This window comes from Ahaetulla prasina, chromosome 2 (assembly GCF_028640845.1).
Source record: "Ahaetulla prasina isolate Xishuangbanna chromosome 2, ASM2864084v1, whole genome shotgun sequence".
Classification (NCBI taxonomy): Eukaryota; Metazoa; Chordata; class Lepidosauria; order Squamata; family Colubridae; genus Ahaetulla; species Ahaetulla prasina.
In genome coordinates this window covers 117,338,375-117,362,385 of record NC_080540.1, presented here as the reverse complement: position 1 = coordinate 117,362,385, position 24,011 = coordinate 117,338,375, and the positions used below count along the sequence as shown (strand labels likewise).

Genomic DNA, 24,011 nt, shown 5'->3' with positions numbered 1-24,011 from the left:
AATAATTTCTTTTACCAGTACCTTGATGAACGTATCTTTTCTTTTATGTACACTGAGAGCATATGCACCAAGACAAATTCCTTGTGTGTCCAATCACACTTGGCCAATAAAAAAAAAATCTATTCTATTCTATTCTATTCTATTCTATTCTATTCTATTCTATTCTATTCTATTCTATTCTATTCTATTCAGCCAGACACAAATCCACTAATTTCCAAATAAATGCAGGCAATTATATTACAGTTCATTCTAGAAGTGGTGGGTTGCTACCAGTTCGCCCCGGATCAGGCTCCGCCCACCTGCCCAGACGCTTCTGCGCATGTGCATAAGCGTCGCATGCGCCCATGAGCGAACTGGTAGCAATGGGTTTTGAAACCTGCCCCTGCATTCTAGGTTATACTTTTTCTAGTATAGACTGGAAAAAAAAATAGGTGTCATCTATTACAAACTGACTATCAAGGATCTGTAATCTTCAAAATGGCATTTCTCTATGAGGGAAGGTTTAAAGCCTTCCTTTCAAAACAAGGCTGCAGAACAAACCAATCAACTACTTCTAAAGGTTAGAATAAGCTGTTGCCCTATTTCATTTCAAACCAGTAAAAATAAGTGTGAAACACACATATAAAATTGAACCAGCCTGGCCTCAACAGTTTATTAAAATAGCATATATTAAATGTGCAATGTGAATTGAGTATAATCTATAGAGATTGACTATTTAAATTCCTTGAAAAGCAGAGTACTTAGGGACCTGCTTCTAAGCAAACTTTTTGATTAATGAAATGCTTTCAAGTAAGTTTATACTGACAAAAATTCCTTTCTATCTAAAACAAAAATTAAGCTTGGTTCCTATTTTTAAATAACAAATTCATGCTAATATTATAGTTTGAGAAACTAGAGGAGAACCAAAGTCATCCACTTTTAGCCACGGAAACTAAGCAGTTGATATTGGGCCAGTTACCCCCCAGCCTTTGCAAGGTAGTTGTTTTGGGAACTGTTTTGGAGGAGTGTGTGATTAGGTATTCTGCTCTGAGTTTCTGAAAGAAATGTGAGCGTAAATTACAGACCTGTAATATTTTGTAAGATAATGAACTGATCTAAACATTCCTAAGGTCTTCCTCCCTCCCTCCCTCCCTCCCCAACTCATGTAAGATGACTCTGGGTGGCATACATTAAAATTTTACAACCCATAAATCCCTCTCCATCCCCAGCAGCAGTAATCACACAATCACATAGCCACCTTGACTATATTAACCTGGGGCCCCCAGATAACAAACAGAACTATGTCTTCATGGCCTTCCGGAAAGGGCCAATCTTATATTGAGGGGAATGGTGTTCCGAAAGAAGGGAGCCATCACAGAGAAGGCCCTTTTCCCCTCTCTCACTAGATGAACTTTCCTACTAGTTGGGACCCCCAATATACTTGCCTTCCCACTCTGGTGGGCTGGATAGAGATAGCTGAGGAAACAGTCCTTCCAATAACTTGGCCCTAGTTAAAGGTGACAACCAGCACCATGAATTGTACCCAGAAGAAAATAAGTAACCAATGTAGCTCCCAAAAAAGATGTGACAAATGTGTAAATCTTGACTTGTGCCGACATATGCAGGCCATTGTATTGTGAACCAACTGGAGTTTCCATAGATTCTTCAAGGGCAGCTCTATATAGAGCACATTACAATAGCCCAAACTGGAGATGATCAGGGCATGGGTGAAGAGGACACATTGGTCAAGGAATTGGCATAACTGGAGTACAATTTGCAGTTACACAAAGTGCCTCAGTATGACTACAAACTGCTGTTTGAGATTTCCAATGAACAAACCTCACAAACCTGCATGAGTAGCAGTCCCACGATGAATGCACTACCTTGGCAGTACCCAACCTCACGGTCTACTAGAGAATAAGCCTGAAAGATAAGAATTTTAAGCCAGAAAAAATTTATAGCTCACAATTTAGCCGTTAATTTACCTGAAAGAGGTAAAACAAGATGTACACAACTTTATTTTAAAATATGCAAAGATTTTTGTGATGTCTTGAAGTTTAGTCAATGTATTATTGAACAAGGCTTCATGAATCACACTTCTTTTTATAAGATGTATAAACTTAGCCATAGAATTTTTCTCACCATGACAACTTTTCAGATATTAACTGTGGGAAAATAATGAATCTGGAACTTGATTATCCTGGAAATTTGATATAATACGAAGGTAGGCGAGTGGTGATATGGTAGGGAGGAATTAAGATAAACATTTTAGACAACAAAGATAATAATAAATGTAAAATATGATGGAATTAAGCAGCAGCTTTAACTGAAAAAAAGATGCCACATATATTAACTGAGGGATGCATTTCAGGCAACTCTTGGGGAATTTAAGAATTTGGGTGTTCTTTGAATGTGACACACTCTGAGGAATACAAGGTAGCTGTTTCTGGTGCATTCAAGTCAGTCTCGACTTCTGCTGACTACATGAATAGGATATATAAGGAACAAGACTATATTGTCAAAATTGTAATAAAAGATGCAAAAGTTTTAAAACATGCTTTGATTTTATAGGGTTTAACAGCAATTTGTTGCTCCACTTGAATTTATTTTCCTTATGCCTTTATCGTGACCTTTCTTTTCGTTCTTGAAATTTGAGATATATCCAAAAGAAGAGAATATTTGTAGCTCAGAGTTGAACTGTGGGATGTTTGGTGCTCTCTGAGCTTGGTTGTTTTCTTGGAGACATTTCATTTTCAAACTAGGTAATATCATCAGTCCTAGCAGGGAATGGAGTTTGCTCTCATTTTATATACCAGAGGCCTGCCCTGTCAGTGTTGGTGGAGTGATGTTGGTGGTTCCTTGATTGGGCTGCTTACTGTTAGCTTGTTTGGCAGTTCCTTGATTGGTTTACTGTTTGTTTCTTGATTGTTGGTCTAATCTTAATCTTGGTATTAACCTCTGCTCATCTGGGTGTCGATTGCTGATAAGGAGGTGTTTTGGTCTTTTTATTTCCTTTTTGGCTGTTTGATTGTCTTTTTTGAATGGTATGTATATGTTGTTTATGTCTATGTTCCTGCTGATGGCCAATTTGTCTGAGGGACAGGCTTCCACTATAATTCAAAAAAACACTTTTTTAATGTAACCAACAGTAATGATGATAAATACAGAATGTGATATCTTAATTTTCTTGTACATGTTCCTCTGCTCTAATTACAGACACATTTCTATAATAGCAATAGCATTTACAGTTATCTACCACTCCATAGTGCTTTATAGCACTCTCTGGGTGGTTTATAATGTCAGCATATTGCCCACAACAATCTAGGCCCTCATTTTACGGACCTTGGAAGGACAAAAGGCTGAGTCAACCTTGAGCCCCATCAGGATTGAATTCCAGATTGTGGGCATAGTTTGACTGCATTCTAACCACTGAGCCACCAGGGTTCTTATAAAATTCCAGGAACCCTTTATGGACTTTTGTTGACACCAGGACTGAAACAATTTGTGGATTTTCATATGGATAAGAGATGATTTATAGGAAGATGAGAAACTTGCATGCAGTCTTATAGGGGATGAAGAATTACTAAATTTGTATTGTGATGAAGATCAGAAATCATTTCTTTTCCTCTTCTTTCCACCTCTTTTCTTGTACTTTCTATGCTTTGTTTTCCTTTCTGAATTTAGTTTATTTTGTCTTTTGTTTTTGTTTTTAAAAAACTTTCAGTACTATTGATATCATTTAAAAAATAAGGACTCCTTTCTTCCAATTATATATTTATTACATAAAAAGTATTTCCAAGACTACCAATATTGATTTAGTATGAAAAACCTACAATGATAATACTATCCATGAGAGACAATGATAAAGAGAAGAGTGAAAGAAAAAATACCTGATAATACAGGAGACTGTAAATATTCACAGATAGATTGGATATATGCATATATTACTCACAACAAAGAAGGAAATATTCTGGATGTTCTAAATAACTGTAATCAAAGAGGAAGTGACTTAATCCTTAATGGTACCTAACACCAATTATACAGTGTGAATGTTGTTGAACCACATGGAATTAGTTATACACTGAGCTGTAAATGAAATATTGCCATGGAAATTCAAGACTCACACGGAGAAGGGGAACTGGTAAAAAGGAAACAGAGACCATAGAAAGTTTTATTAAAACCAATAGGACAGTATGTGTCTTCTACCACAGAAGACCAATGGATGATTTTGGGCCACCTGCACTCTCTTAACCCAAACTATCTTACACAGCTGTTATGAGAAATCAGAGAAGAGTGAGATATTTCAACCAGAGAAACTAGTCAACTTGTTAATTATGTAACTGTGAATATATAAAACCAAAATGAAATGAGAGAGTGATAGGCCTTCAGAAATTTTCATCAGGCTTATTTGTTAAAAAAAGCTAAGGACACACTGAGAGAGGATTCTGGAAATTTAAATTCCAGCACTGATGGAGGGCCCTACTTTTGAAAAGACTAATTTTATAGTATGTCAGAAACATATCTGCTTCATCTGTAGCTATTACACAACAATTCATTTTCTAAATCAACCTCTGCATTTGATCTTTGGTGCATATACAGTCTTACACGAAAAATAATTTATTAGAATAAGACTATTTTTTCCAATTATATTCCAATACAATTAGCATGCAAAGCAGTTTTAGTATGATCTGTGAGGATAATTATCGACCTAGAAATATTATAAACATCTATCAAGGAGATGCCAAATTAAGAAAGCTGACATTCTAAATAACAAAAACTTGTTTAAGTTGAAATGTTGACGTTAATTTCATGAAATAGACCTCTATTCCATATAAAGAGATATACATTGTATGTAATTTTCACAAAAAAGTATTGTCTTAAACTTGCCTTCATAACATTGAAGAGAACCTCCTGGCCCAGACTATCTTGCCCCTTGAAGAACTCATGTTCGGGGTATGTCCTGGCAATGTCTCTTCTGATTAACTTTTCACAAGGAGAAGACATTTTCAACAACTCTGAATATTGATTCTTCACAGGCATGTCTGTGGCACTGCACAAAAGCTGCCAAACAATTGCTCGGAAATGGTGAGGGATTCCTTTCCTTATGAGTTCCTAAGCAATGGAGAAAAAAAGACTACAAGATACCCTAAGTGATATTATGCAAAGCTGGTTCACACTTCATGTATTTTCCAAATTTCTATAAAGGGATATGGTCAATTTTAAACCCTTGACATAAACTAAGAGGAATACTGGGTATAATGCTGTCATTGCATCCAAAATTATAACATATCAAGAAGTTATTTTAATAAAGTCTCTCTAAATTAAGGTTTTCATATTTATCCTGAGGTGGTTCTGGATATCTGAATCCATAAAATAAACATTCAATACCTTAACGAACTGGCTTTTAGAAAACAGATTGTTTCTCCTCTGGTTCCTGCCCTCGGCTTTACAGAGTTCTTGCATCACCATTTTACATGCATTTGTTGCAAAGAGTCTGTTGTGCCTCGTCCTCCTCAGCCAGGCCCCTCTCGTCTCCTCCTGGGCCTGTTATCAGACTCTGAGTCTGATAGTGAAGATGAACGGCCTGTCATGCCTCCAGCCCCCGGCCCTGGCCCCATGCCCGGAGAGGAGTCAAGGAGTGAAAAGAGAAATCCAATACAGCTCACTCATACTGTGTGTGTTCCTTCCACGCAGCCGTCAGAGCAGGAAGTCAGCCAAGTGGTGCAATTACCCGGACCTGCTCCCTCTGATCCCTCCCTTTCCCAGATCTGACAGCAGAGACAGCTGAAGACAATTCAGAGTGGGAGGATCCTCGCTTCCGGAGATCTGAGAGGCGATGCCAGCAGAAGGAAGGGGGGGGGCAGGCCTGGATAAATGCTGAGTCATGGAGCCACACCCCACAGCTTATATAAAGGACCTGCTTTTGGCATTCCAACCTTGAGTCAAGTAAAGTCTCATCTAGTTTGCTGCTATCGCTGAAGTCACAACTTGGACTCCTGCCTGCCCTGAGAAACCTCGAAGGAATTTGACAAGCTGCAGCGGCTTCATTGCCACGCTTGATACGGAGTTCCTAGACCCGGTCGTCGGAGGGGGAGTGGAACACGACAGTATTCATGTAATATAGTTTATTCTTACATAAAAAGAATTTTGTTTCTCACTGCCTTGTTTGAGTCCATAAATATAATTCAGAAATACACAATCAAAAAAGGAATTATTGGATAAGATGCAAGTATAACATGTATAACATATAAACATGACTATGACTTACAAGTGTTATAAAATACGTCTACCACTAGAAAGGCAATTACTTTCCTTACCTTGAGTAACTTCTCTTTCCTTTTCCGCCATTCTTCCCATTCATTGACAATCCTTCCCCACAAGATCCAGGTATCTTCTTCAAGATGGCTCAGATTGGATGATGCAGAAGAACTGGATACCAAAGATGACCCACTATTCCTTCGTGAGCCATTCATAGAGCGTAATGACTTTGAATCAGCTTCCAAAAGCCTTGAAAAATGTAAAAAAAAATTACTTGTTTCCTTACCAGTTACATAACCAGGTTAGAATGCAACAAATGCTCTAGAGCATAATGAAACTTCCACATAAACAAGCTTCTTCAAACATTTCAACTAAGTGGCATTATGACACTTGTAGAGATTTGGATTGCCAATCAACATGTTGAAAATTCTCTTGTAATGTTGAATATTCATCAGAAACTCTTCTATCACTGAAGAGGAATGAAAGGATACATGCATAAATTTGTAATTTATGCAAATTATTCTGTTTGAGGAGCAGGATAGAGAATATGACAGAACATGGCATACTTCTTAGTTGTAAAAGAATTTCAATATATATTTAAAATCAAAGCTATAGAGAAACATTTCTATCTTTAGACTGCATTCTGGTTTTTGTTTTTGTTTTTGCTTTATTGTTAGTTGATTAACTACCTTAGTTGTCTGTATGTATTTTATTTTTGGATATTTTTATTATTTTGTTTGTAATTGTTTTATCAGTTTTATAGTTTTAAAATTCTAAGTCATCCAAAGTCACTTGGCTGAGATAGGCAGTGAAAGAAATTGACTAAATACAATTAAAACAAACTGAATTCAGTTTATTTTTTACAAATCATTTTCAATTTCATTTTGTACAAGGTTGCATCATGTACCAGTCTGAAAGGATTCTTTCACCTTTTAGCCAATTTTGTACATTTATAGTCAATTTTGTACATTTATAATATTTATAGTCTGTACAGTACTATACTTCAATAAGTAATCTTTTTCACAGCATAGAGCAACATGAATTTGTTTATTCAGATTCTCAATACTTTCATTATATAAGATTTTTCACTACAATAAAGCATTTGATGTTACATTGTCACAACATAATCATACAGCAAACAAATAAGATATTAATAGAAATAAACTAACCAAAGGAACATATACTCTTTTAAATGTTTTAAGCAACTGTCAAATCCAGGCATACCAATTAAATGAAGACAAACTCAAACTAGGATTCCGACCAATAGCTCAGTACTGGATCTGGATCTGGATCTACCTAAACCAAATTCTATTCTTAGTTTGGATGGAGCTTGAGCAATACTAATATACAAAATATAAAATAAAATATTAATAAATAGATAGCCATTCATCGATCACCATTCCTTCAATGTCTGATTTAGCGTTTATGCTTTAACATCTACCGCATGGGAAATACAATAATTGATACAAGGGAAAACATTTAATTTCTTTGGAACAAGTATCATTTGATTTTGTGAATGAGAAGTAGTCAATCCTTACTAAAATATTACCAAATTGCACCTCTGGCTATCTTTTGATATTTTGGAGGAATTGAAGCTGAACATGATAGAAAGCTCAAGGAGACTATAAAATGACTTTTAATCATTAATAAGAGTGTTCATTCTCTACAGAGATTGTTCCATATGATTAAAGTTAATTACTAAATGAAAGTGCTGGTTATAAATGGGAGGGCTGACCTGGTATATGTTACCAAAAAATAGCTGAACATCAGTGGGTGGGGAAGTAGAGTACCTGGACGTATCCAGTTGGGTTTCAGGTCAGGCTGTATTACTAGAGGCACTGATCATACTAGATGGCTAATAATAGAGTGGTGGATCTATCCTGATCCTTCTGATTCTTTTAGAAGCTTTAAATATTGATAACAGCATTGATTGGGGTATTATTCTGCACTGGCTCAGGAAATTGAGAAGAGTGGGGCACAGTTCTGCAGTGGTTCTCCTTTGGAGGCCAGTCCCAGGTGGTATAGATGGGAAAAGGAGAGGTCTAGCCCTAGACCTTTGATATGTGAGGTGCCACAGGGCTCAACTCTCCCTGTTCCTATTCATCAATTACATGAAGCCACTAAGTAAAATTATCTATTGCCATAGGGTGAAGTATCCTTGGAATTTATGCTTTGCGGTTATATATCTCTGGTGTAGGCTGTAAAAGTGTTGCCATAAGATCTATTTAGTATTTGTACATTAATGCTTCAAGAAATAATGTATTTAAACTGTTGTGTTTACAGGAGCCATCCCCTAAAACTTGAACATTTGACAAATGTTTAAACATTAAACTATTTACATCCTCTGGCTTTCAGTTAGTATCAGAGCATTACTGGACCTTCAGAATGTCCTACCTGTTTTGTTCTTCCAACTTGGCTAGAAGCTCCAGCTCATCTGGGCTCAGGTTCTCAGAATCGGAAGTAGGGGAACATGCAGGCATAGAGTTGACAGAAGAAAGTGCTTCATGGGAAGAAGAGTCAGGGCTGATGGCTGGACTTGCCATCTCCAGCAATTTGAGAGTAACAGGAATGTTCATTTAGAAAGTATTTGGAGACAGTGATCAGGAAAGTTAAGGAATCACCTGTAAAAGACAACATAGTACTCAAAACAGCAGTGGTTTTTCTCCCTTCTTCTTAATAATTGATGCCAAAATAAGTTGTTCACAAGATTGGAACATAATTGTTCTAGTTCAAGACTGAATACAGACCAAATAAGAAAGAAACAGTATAACAGATAACCAAGAGTTCTTTTTCACATTTATTTTGTGAAGAAGCATTTCTTTTCAGATAATCATTTAGATTTTCCCAATAATCCTTAGGAATATTTGACTGCAAAATTGTAAAATATTCAGAGGATGTGAATTGCTTTTCCAAAAACAAGACACTATAATTTGAATGTAAGTAACAAATTTTATCCTTACCAAACACTCAGGACAGGTCATTGTATTTTACAGCAGAATTAATATTATGAATATTCTCAAGCCTTCTTCACAAAAACATCCATATAGTCACACTTTCTGCTTGCAGCATTAAACTAAAAAAACTGGATTCTCTTAGAGAGTAACTAAATCAATATAATTCATACTACCATAGATCAATATAATTAATCTGAAAATTATACAGAAACTATGGGAGCAATTTGGAGGTGCTGCTGCTGCTGCTTGGAACTAAGAAAGCTAAAGGACTTACATCATAAATGTAAATTACATTTCTCTTTCACAGCTCTGTTTCATTCTCTCCTGACTTTAATCAGACTGGGGAAAAAAACTTCTATTGTGGAGTTTTGGTGCAGAATGCTTGTCAAGAAGTCTGCCAAGCACTAATTTGTGGAACCATTTCTTCCAGATGGTTTCTGCTCACCCTATCACATAGGGCAGACTAGATATCCTCCAGATCCACTGATGAAGCAGTGTCACCTGGTGGACCCCAGGAAGCATGCCTTCTCTGTCAGGGTGCCTTCCTCATGGACCAGCCTCCTAATGAGACACAGACAATTTCAACCCTGTTGGCCTTCCAGAGGGCTGTGAAGACCTGATTTTCCCCCCCTAGGCCTTATGGCCAGAATGTTAATGGAGTACTGCCATGGCTTTGGTTACATTTAATATGGATGTGAAGGGGGGGGGGACTTAACCCAGTTTCTTTTTAATAGATTTCTACCATTTGATTGTTTTTCTGTTTCTGTTCATCACCCAGACTTTTCTGGGTAAACAGCTATATACATTTGCTAAATAAATAAGTGAATACACTTTTGGAGTTTTTGATTTGATTTATTCCAGCCTTGTAAATAATTTTATTTGGTCTTTACCTTATTTGTTTTGTTGACCTGGTTGGTCATTTGGTGGCTTTTGCTATGTTTCATGCACAGCCTAGTATCACCTAGCATCAGCCTAGTTTCATACTTTAGCCTAGTATCACCATGCTGATATCTAGCCACTGTCTTGTACTTGCACCACCAAATAAGTACAAAGAAAGAAGCAAGGGGACGTAAAGATCTAACATGGCCAGCTAGCTGGTATGTTATGTGTTATAACACATAAATACAGGAAACTTCTACTTCATAACTCCTGTAAGTTCTTAGTCCCATAAGTAAACTTAGCACATAAATCTAGTCATTTGGAACAACTATCAATTGTTCTGATATAAGACATAAAGAAGATTTACCTTTTATTTTTCTATTTTTTAAAAAAACAAATTTAAACAAACATTTGATTGTGAGGATGTGTGAAAAAAGTAAACCCATACAGTAGTATTTTTGAATATGTAATATTCTGCCTTTCCTCCAAGTTGTTATAAATAATTCCCACACCTCCAATAATTTTCCATTACTATCCTGCAGAAGCATGTTGCCCAAAATTCATAGTGAATCTTCATGATCTAAAGGTTGTATGGGGCTAGTCTCCCAGTCATAACTTAATACCTGAACCATTATACCACACCGGCTCTCAAGACTTGTGTTTTGATGTTAAGAGAAGCATTATTTTATTAAACATTAATTAGTTTATACTTAAAACATCTATTTGAATCCTGCTTAAATCATGAACATGAACAACGTAATCTCTCTCTAATTTTGTACCCCTGAACCTTCTATTATCTCTTGATTTTTATAAATTATAATTTCAATGCAACAACACATTTATTCTAAAAGCTGTCAAAGAAATACAGTAGGCACGTGTTTTCTCATACAATTAATGAACATCATACTTAAGTGGTCAATAGAGGGGGCATGCATAAGTGCAGTAATGTGCCTATCGTCCCTGTCATTGTATTTTTATTCTTTTATTCTTGTTCTCATTTTTGTTTGACAATTCTAATAAATAAATAAATAGATGTTACTGCATAATTTTGGGGGGGGGGAGTACAAGAAAGATAAAGAGTGTTGAGGTCAAACAGAAAACTGATTAAAGTTTAAGAGAAAGGCAATTATAAACCTAGACAAGACTTACCAGGTATTCTAAATGCAACAAAAACCAGACTATTATAAATATAAAGATTATTTTCAGTGTAATAATGTATTGCCTTAAATGTCTGATATTGAGAAACAAGCAAGAAAAAAAAGGTATCTCTTAACTATGCATTTCAACAGTTCATGGAGAAAATAAAAATTGCCCCCTTGAGACAATGATCAGCAAGGAGAAACTCACATATATGGGGCATGTGATGCAAAAAGATAACGAACTAGAAAAAAATAATTACACTTGGCAGGATTGATGGAAGAAAGGAAAAGATTACAGACATGATAGATGGAGAAGATTCAGAGAAATAACGTCCTTGGAAGATTTACCAGTTGTTACTAGGCTGAGATGATAAATTTTTGTCTATAAAAACAGATGGTGGCCCATGATTCAATAGCACCTAACAACTAACTAAATGGATTTATAGAGAATTACTGAAAGGCTACTATTACCATCTCCTTGTACCCTTAAGGTATCATCCAAGAGAACTGTTTCAAGTGGCTGAGCATATTGGAACTGGAAATATTTAAATAAAATAAAATAAATAATAAAAAAATTATATATATTTGTGTGTGTGTGTGTGATATGTTATATGTACAATAGGTACACTAAGAGCTTATGCACCAGATACAATTCCTTGTGTGTCCAATCACACTTGGCCAATAAATGTAGTTTTGTTTTGTATTGTATTGTATTTCTATTTCTATTCTATATTCCATACTTTTCACAATATCAAAAGAAATATCTAGAGGACCACCAAATCAGGATTTTGGAGATCAGCTACAGTTGCTGTAATCTATAAACAGAACAAAATGCTTGAATCAATATATTTCATAGTTTATAATCTCAAAATGCAATCTGTTTTATCTGACCAGAGGTAGCAAAAAGGGATTGGCAAGGCGATTCAGGAAAACGTAAATCTCCTGTATCATTATACTAGGTGTTTTGAGACAGGCAGTAATTAAATCTCTTTTGAAAAAAAAATCATTGTGGATCCCAAACAAAGAATTATTGTCCTGTGATTCATGTTGCTTTTGAGTACAGATTTCTGAATGTTAACAACTTGAGATATACCTCTGTACTTGCCAGTACAGAGATATAGGTAAAATTGCTATGGTCTGGAGGAAAAACTGAAAACATAGAAGATATATGTGACACTAGACTTGAGAATTGTTTATTGGTTTATTTTTAATATTTATTAGTTTACATTGTTCCTTATGATCTCTTCCCTTGTAATTATACAATGAATAGATAGATAGATAGTGAAATTTTGCATTACTAAACTCAGTTAATTGTGGTGAAAGGCAAATGCTTGAGGAAAAATTTCAAATAATTTTAAAATATAGTCAATAGTTTTACTGAATCTGTTAAGCAGCTGTATAGTTTATAGGATCTCATTAATCTGCCTTTCTGCAGTACTTACACTTTTAAAAGGTATGTCAGATCAACCTAATTCCACTCTCCTGTCTTATTTTGTTCTGTTTTTACTATAAAGAATGTTTAGGGGCAAAGGGATAGGGTACAAATAATGTAAATAAAAGTCAAATGAAGGACAGTGACAACTGAGAAATGCAGTTAATTTTTGGCAGATTGTAGCAAAAAGACAAAAAATGAAGCTCCTTGATTAAATCTATCATTTTCCTCCAGTGAATTGGCAAACGCAATTTCAAACCTTTTACTTTCAGAAGTGTGTCTCACCCTAGAACCTTGTACCCCTTAATCACCCAGTTTGGCCTGCATTATAATGATAGTTTTAAGAAATTAGAGCAGGGGTGTCAAACTTGATTTTATTGAGGTCTGCATCAGATTTGTGTTTGACCGTGGGGACCTGAGGTGGGCGTGGCCAGTTCAATATCATTCGTATGGGGGCACCTGTGGTGGTCTGAGCGCTTTGCCAGTGAAAACGGGCTCCCAAACTCCATTTTTGTCTGCAACAGCCTCCTGCAACCTCTGACAGTGAAAATGGAGCTTGGGAGTGCCGCCCACAGCCTTCTTGAGCTCATTTTTGCTGGCAATGGCACCGTGGGCCGGTCCTTCACTGTTTCCAGGGTGGCCCCATGGGTCAGATCTAATCACGCCGCAGGCCGAATTTGGCCCCGGGCCTTAAGCTTGACACCCCTGAATTAGAAGCACAGGTTAAATTAGTCAAAGCTATGGGATGGGATGGGATGATATATCCCTGTAGAACTTTTCAAAATTAATATTCACAGATGGGCACAAATTTTAGCAGCCCTTTTTTTGCCACTGATTCCCTGCTGTAATTTCAAAAGACTCACAATTACAATTCCCAGTTCCCGTGTATAGTAATGATTTCTGTGAAGACTTTAGCAATGGTCATTCCATTAATCTGCGGCATGTAACCAGCAAACTACAGTCAAGAATGTTTTGTTTTGCAATTGGCTGGGGGTTTAAGAAAAACCCATGAACAGGTTAGTGTTACAACTGGCAAGTTTAACTAAAAGTGACCACTGCCTGAATTTCAACAGCTGGCAGAAAAATACTGTGGCAAATTTTATGGGGCCCTTCATGCTGCCTTTATTGATCTTGAATTTGTCTTCAAGTATATCCCAAATGACACACTTTGGAAAAAGCTAGAAATTTCAGTCCTAGATTAAAAGCTTTATTTTCATATATGAAAACTACACAAAAACAGTTTTGTTAAGGTCAGTTGAAATGCCCAAGGACATTTGACACAAAACATCTCTGAAAATAAGTGAAAGATTTTTTTATTATAAAGTCTTTTTTACCCTAGAAGTGACAATCTTACAAAGCAGATTGTCTGATTGACTTAAGCTGATATATTGTCCATAAGGTCTAATCCCCTTAGCTCTGTTTGATCAACTTCACTCCAGGCATACAATTTTCCTGGAATCAAAATCAAAGGTTGCAGCATTTTTCATTTCTTATGGCATCTGTTAGATATACAAAAGTCAAAGACTTTATAAAACATGTCCGCAGGATACTGATAAACAATTACATTAGCAGAACTCTTGTTGTGCAATCAGAAATTCAACTAAAATTTTCATCCCATCCTATTTTTAGTGATTTGCTCTCAAGGCACCAAAGTGACTTTTCTTTAATCTGTTTGAATGTCTTATCCTCTGCAATTATGCAAGGTAAATTTGTGTCCAATGAGACATGTCCATGTTTTTCTTGATCTGCAGAGCCAATGGCGTGTGTACATACAAGGACTCCCAAATTTGCTCTTTCTAATGAAATACCCATGTAGAAACTTTTTGTGTTAAATATCTTAGATTTAATGTGACAAATCTGTCTGTGAAACTTGGATATTAGGTCACAAATAATGTTAGAGATGCTACTACAAGTATTAGATTTAACTTCATGATTGTTTATTTTCCAACTCCTTTCTCTTTTTCCATTTCAAAGTTTACTCTTGAACCTTTCAGCATTCTTTTTATCTTCTATATATTTGATTTAATTTAGTTAACTGAATTTGCATTTTAATGTTGATAATGCGTAAGTCTTAATTTAATTAAGAGCTAGTTTAGGCTAGTAATTAAGGCTAGAAACCAGGAGATTGAGTTTTAGTCCTGCCTTAAGCATGAAAGCTGGTAGGGTGACCTTGGGCCAGTCACTTTCACTCAGCCTATGACCAATTTCACAATAGTTCCCAGTTAGTAGATTTTGAGCCATAAAATGTAGACTAGAAAACAGTATTTTTAAAACACCAACCAACTATCTGTAGCCATTTTATTACTGCTGACAAAACCTTGAATTTCTCTCTAAAAATCTTTGATACAATCACTTCCAGAAGACAAAAATCAGTACATACCACTGACATTCTTTCACACTAGAACAGTGTTATAAACTAGCCATTAGAGTCAGGTTCCTTAAAACTGTCTCCTAGGCAGAGAGGTTCTTTTTTATTACATCAAGGAAGTAAAAAGTAAAGTATGTGAGGATGGGTGCTCTTAGAAGCATTTGTATACTTAATTTTTGTGTATTATTAATCCTAGAGCAGAGTCTGATCATATTTCATTAGAAGAATAAGGAAAATATCCTTATCAGGCTTTTACTATATTTCCCTTTTATATATTTCAATCTTTAATATACATCTACATTTTCTTGGAGCATCCAGGAGAAACCAGAATGGGCTTGCTGGCTCCCAAAAAATAAAATCATTTGTCGCCAGACAAGAAGTCTGACTAATAGAGAAAAATTTCATTAACATTACTCAGTCCTTTCTGATCTAATGATGACACAACAAAACTGTTTGCTGTTTGTCACGGTATTTGTGTGAAATCCAGAAAGTAAAATTTATAAAACAAATCCAAGATCCAATAGTTTGCTCAACTGCACTGCTCAATTAAGAGCAAGTCCAGTGAAAAAGGTTTTCCCAGTTGCAATGTATGGCTGTGAAAGTTGGACCATAAGAAAGGCTGAGTGCCAAAGAAATGAGGCCTTTGAACTCTGGTGCTGGAGAAGACTCCTGCAAGTCCCTTGGACTGCAAGGCGAACAAACAAGTCAGTTCTAGAGGAGAGCAATCCTGACTGCTCTTTAGAAGGCCAGATCCTGAAGATGAAACTCAAATACTTTGGCCACCTAATGAGAAGGAAGGACTCACTGGAAAAGTTCCTAATGTTGGGAAAGATTGAGGGCAAAAGAAGAAGGGGATGACAGAGAAAGACAAATTTCATATGCATAAGATCTCATCCTCTTATAACCCTGTCTTCAGCAGACTTCAGTGAAGCACTTGAGAATCATAAACAAGGTCTACAATATTACACAGTGGATTCAGAATATGGGTTTTGAGCCTGTGGGTTTGGTTTTTGTTTTGCCATTATTAAGCAATTAGAATATGTGGGAATATGCTTTGCTTTTTATGTTCCAATTAAGCATAATTTAAATAATAGTATTAAACAATATTAATTTTGTTGTAATAGACTACATAATCATACCCCAAAGCTATAATATTAGTTATTTTATAAGAGAAGGCACTCCAATTCAAATATTAATACTATTTGACTATAAATAGACATATAACAATTGTGACTATGGTGGACCACCATATAAAACATTTCTCTAAAAATTATTGAAAAGCAAGCATTTTCTTCTTAATTCATAAAGACTATGAAGCCTGCTGGGTGACTTTGGGCCAGTCACACTCTCTCAGCCCAATCTACCTCAAAGCGTTGTTTCTATAGGGGAACAAGATACAGGATTAATATGTTCATTACGTTGGGTTTTATATATAAAAAGGTGGGATAAAGATTTAATAATAATATAGAGATGAATTGGAACCAATTTCTACTTAGCTGATGTTTTTAGACTAATGAGACTTCAGACAAGTAACAGAAAACATGAACAACAACATAGGAAGCATATACTGCATATACAGTATTTCCAATACTAGAAATAAAACCTCACATTTCATATTGTGGTATTTGAATTTTTTTTTCTAAAATGCTTGTTTACCAGAGACAAATCATACTTCATGAAAGATCTCTGATCCCATTTCCAGTTCAACTTGAGCCATGATTCTAAAACTCAGTAATAAACAGGTTAAATATTAAATTTTAAGTAAATCTGAAGACAGATTTCAAGTAATCATTCACTCTTAGCTTTCTGGCCTCAGCTATAATTCATTAATGTTAGCAGAGGCTAGAAAGCAATGTTTTTTTACACCAGAAGTTCTCAAATTTGGTGCATGGACTATTGGGAAACCATGAATGATCCTCAAAGAGGTAATAAACCAGACACAAAACAACAGCAAGAAAACAAAACCATTCATTATTTCTCCAATTTCTTTCCGATTACTTTGAAAAACATATTTGGGGAAATTTTGTATTTATATCTAATTAAATTATTAAGACAGTATATTCTATATCTTGTTTTACTCCAAAGTATAGAATATACTAGATCAAGGCTATCAAACTCCTGTCCCTAGGCTGGATGCGTCACACGTTGGCTATGCCCATACCCAGTTTAGCAAAGGGGAAAAAAGTCCCAATACATCACATGACAACACTGTGATGATGCGAGTTTGACACCCCTGTACTAGATACATAATTATCACTGCTATGTTATGATGTCTTAAACTCCTTCCTGTTGATAAAAGTTAAAGAAAAGTACCTGGCCATTAAGAACATTTGTTACTCAATCAAGTCAATGTGAACGAAGTAAAACTGTAAATTTTTCAAAAGCTCATTGATTTTTTAATGCCTAATATCATATTTAACTTATAGAATAGAATAGAATAGAATAGAATAGAATAGAATAGAATAGAATAGAATAGAATAGAATAGAATTTTTATTGGCCAAGTGTGATTGGACACACAAGGAATTTGTCTTGATGCATATGCTCTCAGTGTACATAAAAGAAAAGATACGTTCATCAAGGTACAACATTTACAACACAATTGATGGTCAATATATCAATATAAATCATAAGGATTGCCAGCAACAAGTTATAGTCATACAGTCATAAATGGAAAGAGATTGGTGATGGGAACTATGAAACAATTAATAGTAGTGCAGATTCAGTAAATAGTTTGACAGTGTTGATGGAATTATTTGTTTAGCAGAGTGATGGCCTTCGGGGAAAAACTGTTCTTGTGTCTAGTTGTTCTGGTGTGCAGTGCTCTATAGCGTCGTTTTGAGGGTAGGAGTTGAAACAGTTTATGTCCAGGATGCGAGGGGTCTGTAAATATTTTCACGGCCCTCTTCTTGATTCGTGCAGTATACAGGTCCTCAATGGAAGGCAGGTTGATAGCAATTATTTTTTCTGCAGTTCTAATTATCCTCAGAAGTCTGTGTTTTTCTTGTTGAGTTGCAGAACCGAACCAGACCGTTATAGAGGTGCAAATGACAGACTCAATAATTCCTCTGTAGAACTGAATCAGCAGTTCCTTGGGCAGTTTGAGCTTACTGAGTTGGCGCAGAAAGAACATTCTTTGCTGTCCTTTTTTAATGATGTTTTTGACGTTAGTTGTCTACAATTAGCACAGGGGCCCCCCAAGGCTGTGTGCTCTCCCCACTTCTCTCTGTATACCAATGACTGCATCTCCAATGATCCATCTGTTAAGCTACTGAAGTTCGCAGATGACACAACAGTGATTGGTCTCATTCGAGACAATGACGAATCCGCATATAGACGAGAGGTCGAACGACTAGCCTTGTGGTGCAACCAAAACAATCTGGAACTGAACACACTCAAAACCGTAGAAATGGTGGTAGACTTTAGGAGAAACCCTTCCATACTTCCACCTCTCACAATACTTGACAACACAGTATCAACAGTAGAAACCTTCAAATTTCTAGGTTCTATCATATCGCAAGATCTCAAATGGACAGCTAATATCAAAAACATCATTAAAAAAGGACAACAAAGAATGTTCTTTCTGCGCCAACTCAGTAAGCTCAAACTGCCCAAGGAGCTGCTGATCCAATTCTACAGAGGAATTATTGAGTCTGTCATTTGCACCTCTATAACTGTCTGGTTCGGTTCTGCAACCCAACAAGAAAAACACAGACTTCAGAGGATAATTAGAACTGCAGAAAAAATAATTGCTACCAACCTGCCTTCCATTGAGGACCTGTATACTGCACGAATCAAGAAGAGGGCCGTGAAAATATTTGCAGATCACTCGCATCCTGGACATAAACTGTTTCAACTCCTACCCTCAAAACGACGCTATAGAGCACTGCACACCAGAACAACTAGACACAAGAACAGTTTTTTCCCGAAGGCCATCACTCTGCTAAACAAATAATTCCATCAACACTGTCAGACTATTTACTGAATCTGCACTACTATTAATTGTTTCATAGTTCCCATCAACAATCTCTTTCCACTTATGACTGTATGACTATAACTTGTTGCTGGCAATCCCTATGATTTATATTGATATATTGACTATCAATTGTGTTGTAAATGTTGTACCTTGATGAACGTATCTTTTCTTTTATGTACACTGAGAGCATATGCACCAAGACAAATTCCTTGTGTGTCCAATCACACTTGGCCAATAAAATTCTATTCTATTCTATTTTAGATCTTGCGATATGATAGAACCTAGAAATTTGGTTTCTATTATGGGCACTTGATATTAAGGTGACAAGGAAATACCATTTATTTACAATTTAACATAAATTGTGCATATAAATTTATATTTTCCTGAAGATGTGTGCGTCCACAACTTTTATTTGATTCTCAGCAGGATTGTGAACACAGAAAGATTAAGAAACTCTGGTTTACATCGTAACTAGCTCAGATATAAGACAATTCTACCATTTAAAAAAATCAGGATTTTAGAAATTTAAGGATTTCTAAATAAAATAGAGCTGAAGAAGAAAGACATCCTGATCTAGGATTGTTTTCAATAATCATCCACTATATTGGTAGCCATCTGAAAAAGATTTTTACAGATAGTTAACCATGTCCAGCAATCAGAATTACAATTCTTTTCAATAGTTTTTTTTCCAGTGTATGCCACTGAACAAAAGTCTATACCCATGAATAGATTAATTCTTCTTTCTTTTGACAGACATTGCTTCAAACAATTGCCCTTTGTTTAAGCTGAAACATTGGGCTTCAACTAGCTAAAATCAAATGTCTATTAATATTAGAAAGATTTCCAGTGGTCCTTGATGGTATATAGGCTACCCCAATGTCCAATTTCTGTTAAAAAGTTTAAGTATTCTTCAGTTTACACGCAACTTCTGTAACTGTCTGGGCATGGTTATGCTTTTAATGTAAGAGTGGTTTGCTCTTTTCAAGTTCAGTTTACAACTTGTTTATGATTTTCCATCTAAAGCTACAAATCTATATTCAATAGATCTGGTTGTGGATAAAGAATCTCTGAGGAATGAACTAGTACAAGAACAAGGTAATCCACAACCTAATGATGCTGTAACCATCCTATTTTCAGCCCGGCAGGCTGCTTGAATCTTTATACGTAGATTGAATAGAAGATACTACAATTTAACATTTCCAAAATCAATTGCTAGTATTTAGATACAATGTAATAGGTTTCATTTTCACATGTACCTCTACTGAAATGAATATTCATATATACCATGCATGTACAACACCATTTATTTCAATTGAGATTGAACTTTTTTATAAATTAAGATATATTACCAATCGTCTTCACTTAGCAAAACATGAAATAGCATGGTTTATAAACACTGCTTTCAACCATTACAAAATGCAGAAGTCATCATAACATACTATGGTTAAAAATGGCCAGACGTAGTACTTCTGTGCTTGGACAAATGCTTAACTGTAAATTAGCCAAGTTGTCACTTGTAGCAAGAAACAGCAAGAACTAACAACAGTAAAATATAAGGTAGAATTATTTTATGCTTAAATTTGGTCCTCTTGTGCTATTAGTATTCCCAAATGAAACTCTCCAGAATCAAAGGCATACTCAACAATGAAATGTGACTACAGTTTGACATATTACAGACGTTTTGTAAATAGTCTTATGTCAAATCAAGAGATATGTTGAGCCTCCATCTCTGGGTTTTTAAAAAAACTTCTTAGCCTAATATATAGCCCATTCAAGTATTTAACCAGGCCAATACTTTCACCAATCAAGTTCATACTGCCAATTCCCAAACCCAATTTCTAACCATCCTTTAAAAAGATTCAATTGTATTTTTTCAAACTATGATTTCTCCTTTGAGAAGAAATAATTATAGCAAATAAACTTCTGTTTTGATCATTTTGCACACATTATTGACATTAACACTGAAGTCAAATATGTGTGGTAATCTTTCAACAAAAAGCAGTTGTGCTTTTTGTAACATGTTGTGCAAAACATGTTTTGTAACATGTTGTGCAAAAGTTATATCAAGGGAACAAATGTCAGAAATTTTTACAAAAGTAAAAGCAATCTGAATATTAACAATTAGACAATGTAAGCATCTACTTTGGGTGTTCAACAGTCAATTAAACCAGGGGTCTCCAGCCTTGGCAACTTTAAGACTTGTGGACTTCAACTCCCAGCTTTGCTGGCTGAGGAACTCTGGGAGTTGAAGTCCACAAATCTTAAAGTTGCCAAGGTTGGAGACCCCTCAATTAGAACACGAAAAATGTACTGGACACCAACCTAAAATTAGTGTTCGCAAAATCTTTGAGACTGAATGTAATAGAAAGTCTAAACCTTACCCACATGAACCCAATGACATTTCCTAAAAGTTTTCAAGAATAAAATCTTAACAAAAAAGAAGATAGGTTTAAACTATTCTTGGACAGGAGAGAAGATTCCTCTGTCCACTCATTTCAGAGGAAAACAGAAGGAACTAAAATAGAAATACTAAATATAAAGGAATTGTAAACGGCAATTGCATTATTCTCCAAAGTATATCAGTGACAGTAGAAAGGAGAACATTTTTGGTTAAAAAAAAAAATATTCTAAATGCAACTGAACCTGTGTCGATTAGATGTCGACAGGTTATTCATGGAGGAATGTAAAAAACTATCATGTTAAATCCAAACAAGGTTATTTAGAGACTAATGGTATATCTATATCAAGCAGGATATGAGCATAATAGCACCTTTTTGCTTATGCTCCCTAACAAGTGGTACTGAAGTGCCTATTCTTTCCAATATTAGAGATAACATACTAAGATAACCTTATTTTCCAGCAAACAGGCTCAAACCTCAGATCAATATCCACCCTCCAACGTTTTCTTAGCCCCAAACAATGTTTGTTTAGAAAAGAGCTTTCACGATATATGCACGAAGTAACTGAACATGGTTGAGAAGCAACACAGTTTGTATTCAGAGTGCTTGATGGTTATAATTACTGACCTAACTGGGGGGGGAGGGAAGGCTCTCGGAGAGCAGGAAATGAGAAATCCTCATTTCTCATTTTTAAGGATGGTCAATGTCCGACCGACCCCCCCCCCCGCCTGCTGGCCTTGTCCTCCTTCGGAGTAAGAAAATGATATACCGGGAGAAAAGCCTGGCCTTTCCCACCCACCCCACGGAAAACTCCCAAGCAAAGGCGTGGAAAGCTACAGACGAAATCGGGAGGTCCCAGTCCGGGCAGGCCAAATGCCCCCATCTCGGAGACCAAAACGGGAGGCCTTCCCCTCGGGCATGAAAGGGGGACGCGCGTGAAGGGCCAGAAGGAGAAGGTGGTTTTCTCTCCACGGGGAGAGAAGGGGATGGAGAGCAAACGGCGGCTGAAGGAGGGAAGCCTTTCGCCCTCTTTGCAGCAAAGGATTCCTCTGCAGCTACTTAGCTAGCAGAAGCGGGTGGGGGGGGGGAGAAGAAAAAAAGTGGGGAGGGGGGAGCCGGGCGCCCTCGCCTTCCTACCTGCGCGGCCGGCGTTGCCATTTCGGATCCTTCTCCTCAAGGAGGCGGGGGTCCTAAACCTCCGGGCCTGACCTCCACGGCCACCGCCTCCCCCACTACCGGAACGGCAGGGAGAACCGCGCCAGGGACCGCAGCGGCCATGGAGGAGCCGGAGCTGCTGCGGACAGCGGCGGAAAAACGACCAACCACCAGAACCGCCGCCGCCTCCCGCGGCAATCCCAATTCACTCCCCGATTGATGGGCAGCGAACTCCGCCCTCTGCTCTACATCCTTTGCTCCGTCTGGCCAATTAGGATCCGGGCCCCGGGCTCTCGGTTCCCGCCTACCTGGCCACATTCTCCAATAAGGATTCAGCTTTCGCCAAGGCACCGGATCCTGGTCCCGCCCCTTTAGATGCCTCCGTTCATAGAGCAAAGCGAAGCCGAGGAAGCCACCCGCGGCGTCAGGCGTGGCGATTGAGGAAGGAAAACCTGAGTGGGGCGGGAGTATTAACCCCGCCTCTACGACCTCCACCAATAGGGCCTCGGGAAGCAGCAATAGACAATTCTTTGTACCTATCCTGGTTTTGTAAGGCAAATGGGGCGGGGGAGGGAAGTTATTAGCCGCCTTGAGCTCAGAAATAATAACGGACGCGGGAACTTGGAGTGTCTGAGAGAGGATCAGAAAGACCAGGACCTATCGGCTCTGAGAAAAAAATAAAAGGGGATTTTTTTTGGGGGGTGGAGGGAGGGATCTCTGAAAAGTCGGACGATACAGATTTCGAAGTATAAGGAAGAGCGAGCATTCCGGAGACGGGACGTGGAAAGGGAGGAAAATACTCCCGTTTCCCGAGAGTCCAGCTGTGAGGTTTACCAACATCTGCAGGAATTTTACGGGAATGACAAAGCGGCCAGCCAATGAGATTTAATAACGGGCGCTTCTTCAGGAAATCAACGTCTCAAATTGCAAGATCACCCCGCCCTTCTCTCTGCATCGAGCCTCTGTGTGCGGCCGTTCCTTGCAGGAGATAAATAACAATATTTCCATTCATATCGAAATACACAGATGATAAACTCTTTCAGAAGAAAAGGGTGAAATACCTTCCTCTATCAATGCTCTAGGATACATATAATATAATCCTGCAATATATTGTAGTAATACATCCGCACAAATGTAAACGATATTTAGTGAAGATGGCAACGAGCTGCTTTCTGTATCTGCTGCCCTTCCGGTTTTTGTAGAATAGATGGGGGTACTCCAACGTGTTTCCTCCCCCCGTCGCTGACCAGTATAATATATGCATTGTATATGATGCTGGGATGAAAACGAGGACCTTTCTGCACACGCGAAGGATGTTCTCTAACGCTGCTCTACGCCTCTTTAGAGAGAGATTGGCCACTGCTGCCACCAGGTTGTAGATGGACTAGGGGCAGAGGTCTCCAACCTGGGCAACTTTCAGCCTGGCGGACTTCAACTCCCAGAATCCCCCAGCCAGCTTTGCTGGCTGGGGAAT

The 24,011-nt window shown here is 37.2% G+C and overlaps 1 protein-coding gene across 3 annotated transcripts in view; it reads right to left on the bottom strand.

The window, feature by feature from the left end:
• EVI5L (ecotropic viral integration site 5 like) overlaps positions 1-22,763 on the bottom strand; it is a 52,645-nt gene extending 29,882 nt beyond the window's left edge. For all 3 annotated transcript variants that reach the window (XM_058169165.1, XM_058169166.1, XM_058169168.1), the window contains exons 1-5: positions 22,520-22,763; positions 8,632-8,858; positions 6,297-6,486; positions 4,867-5,091; positions 1,828-1,902 (exon numbers count right to left, since the gene is read on the bottom strand). In XM_058169165.1, coding sequence (XP_058025148.1) covers positions 1,828-1,902; positions 4,867-5,091; positions 6,297-6,486; positions 8,632-8,813 — 672 coding nt within the window. In that variant the 5' untranslated portion in view covers positions 8,814-8,858; positions 22,520-22,763. The remainder of the gene's footprint in view (positions 1-1,827; positions 1,903-4,866; positions 5,092-6,296; positions 6,487-8,631; positions 8,859-22,519) is intronic.
• Positions 22,764-24,011: the final 1,248 nt, after the last annotated feature.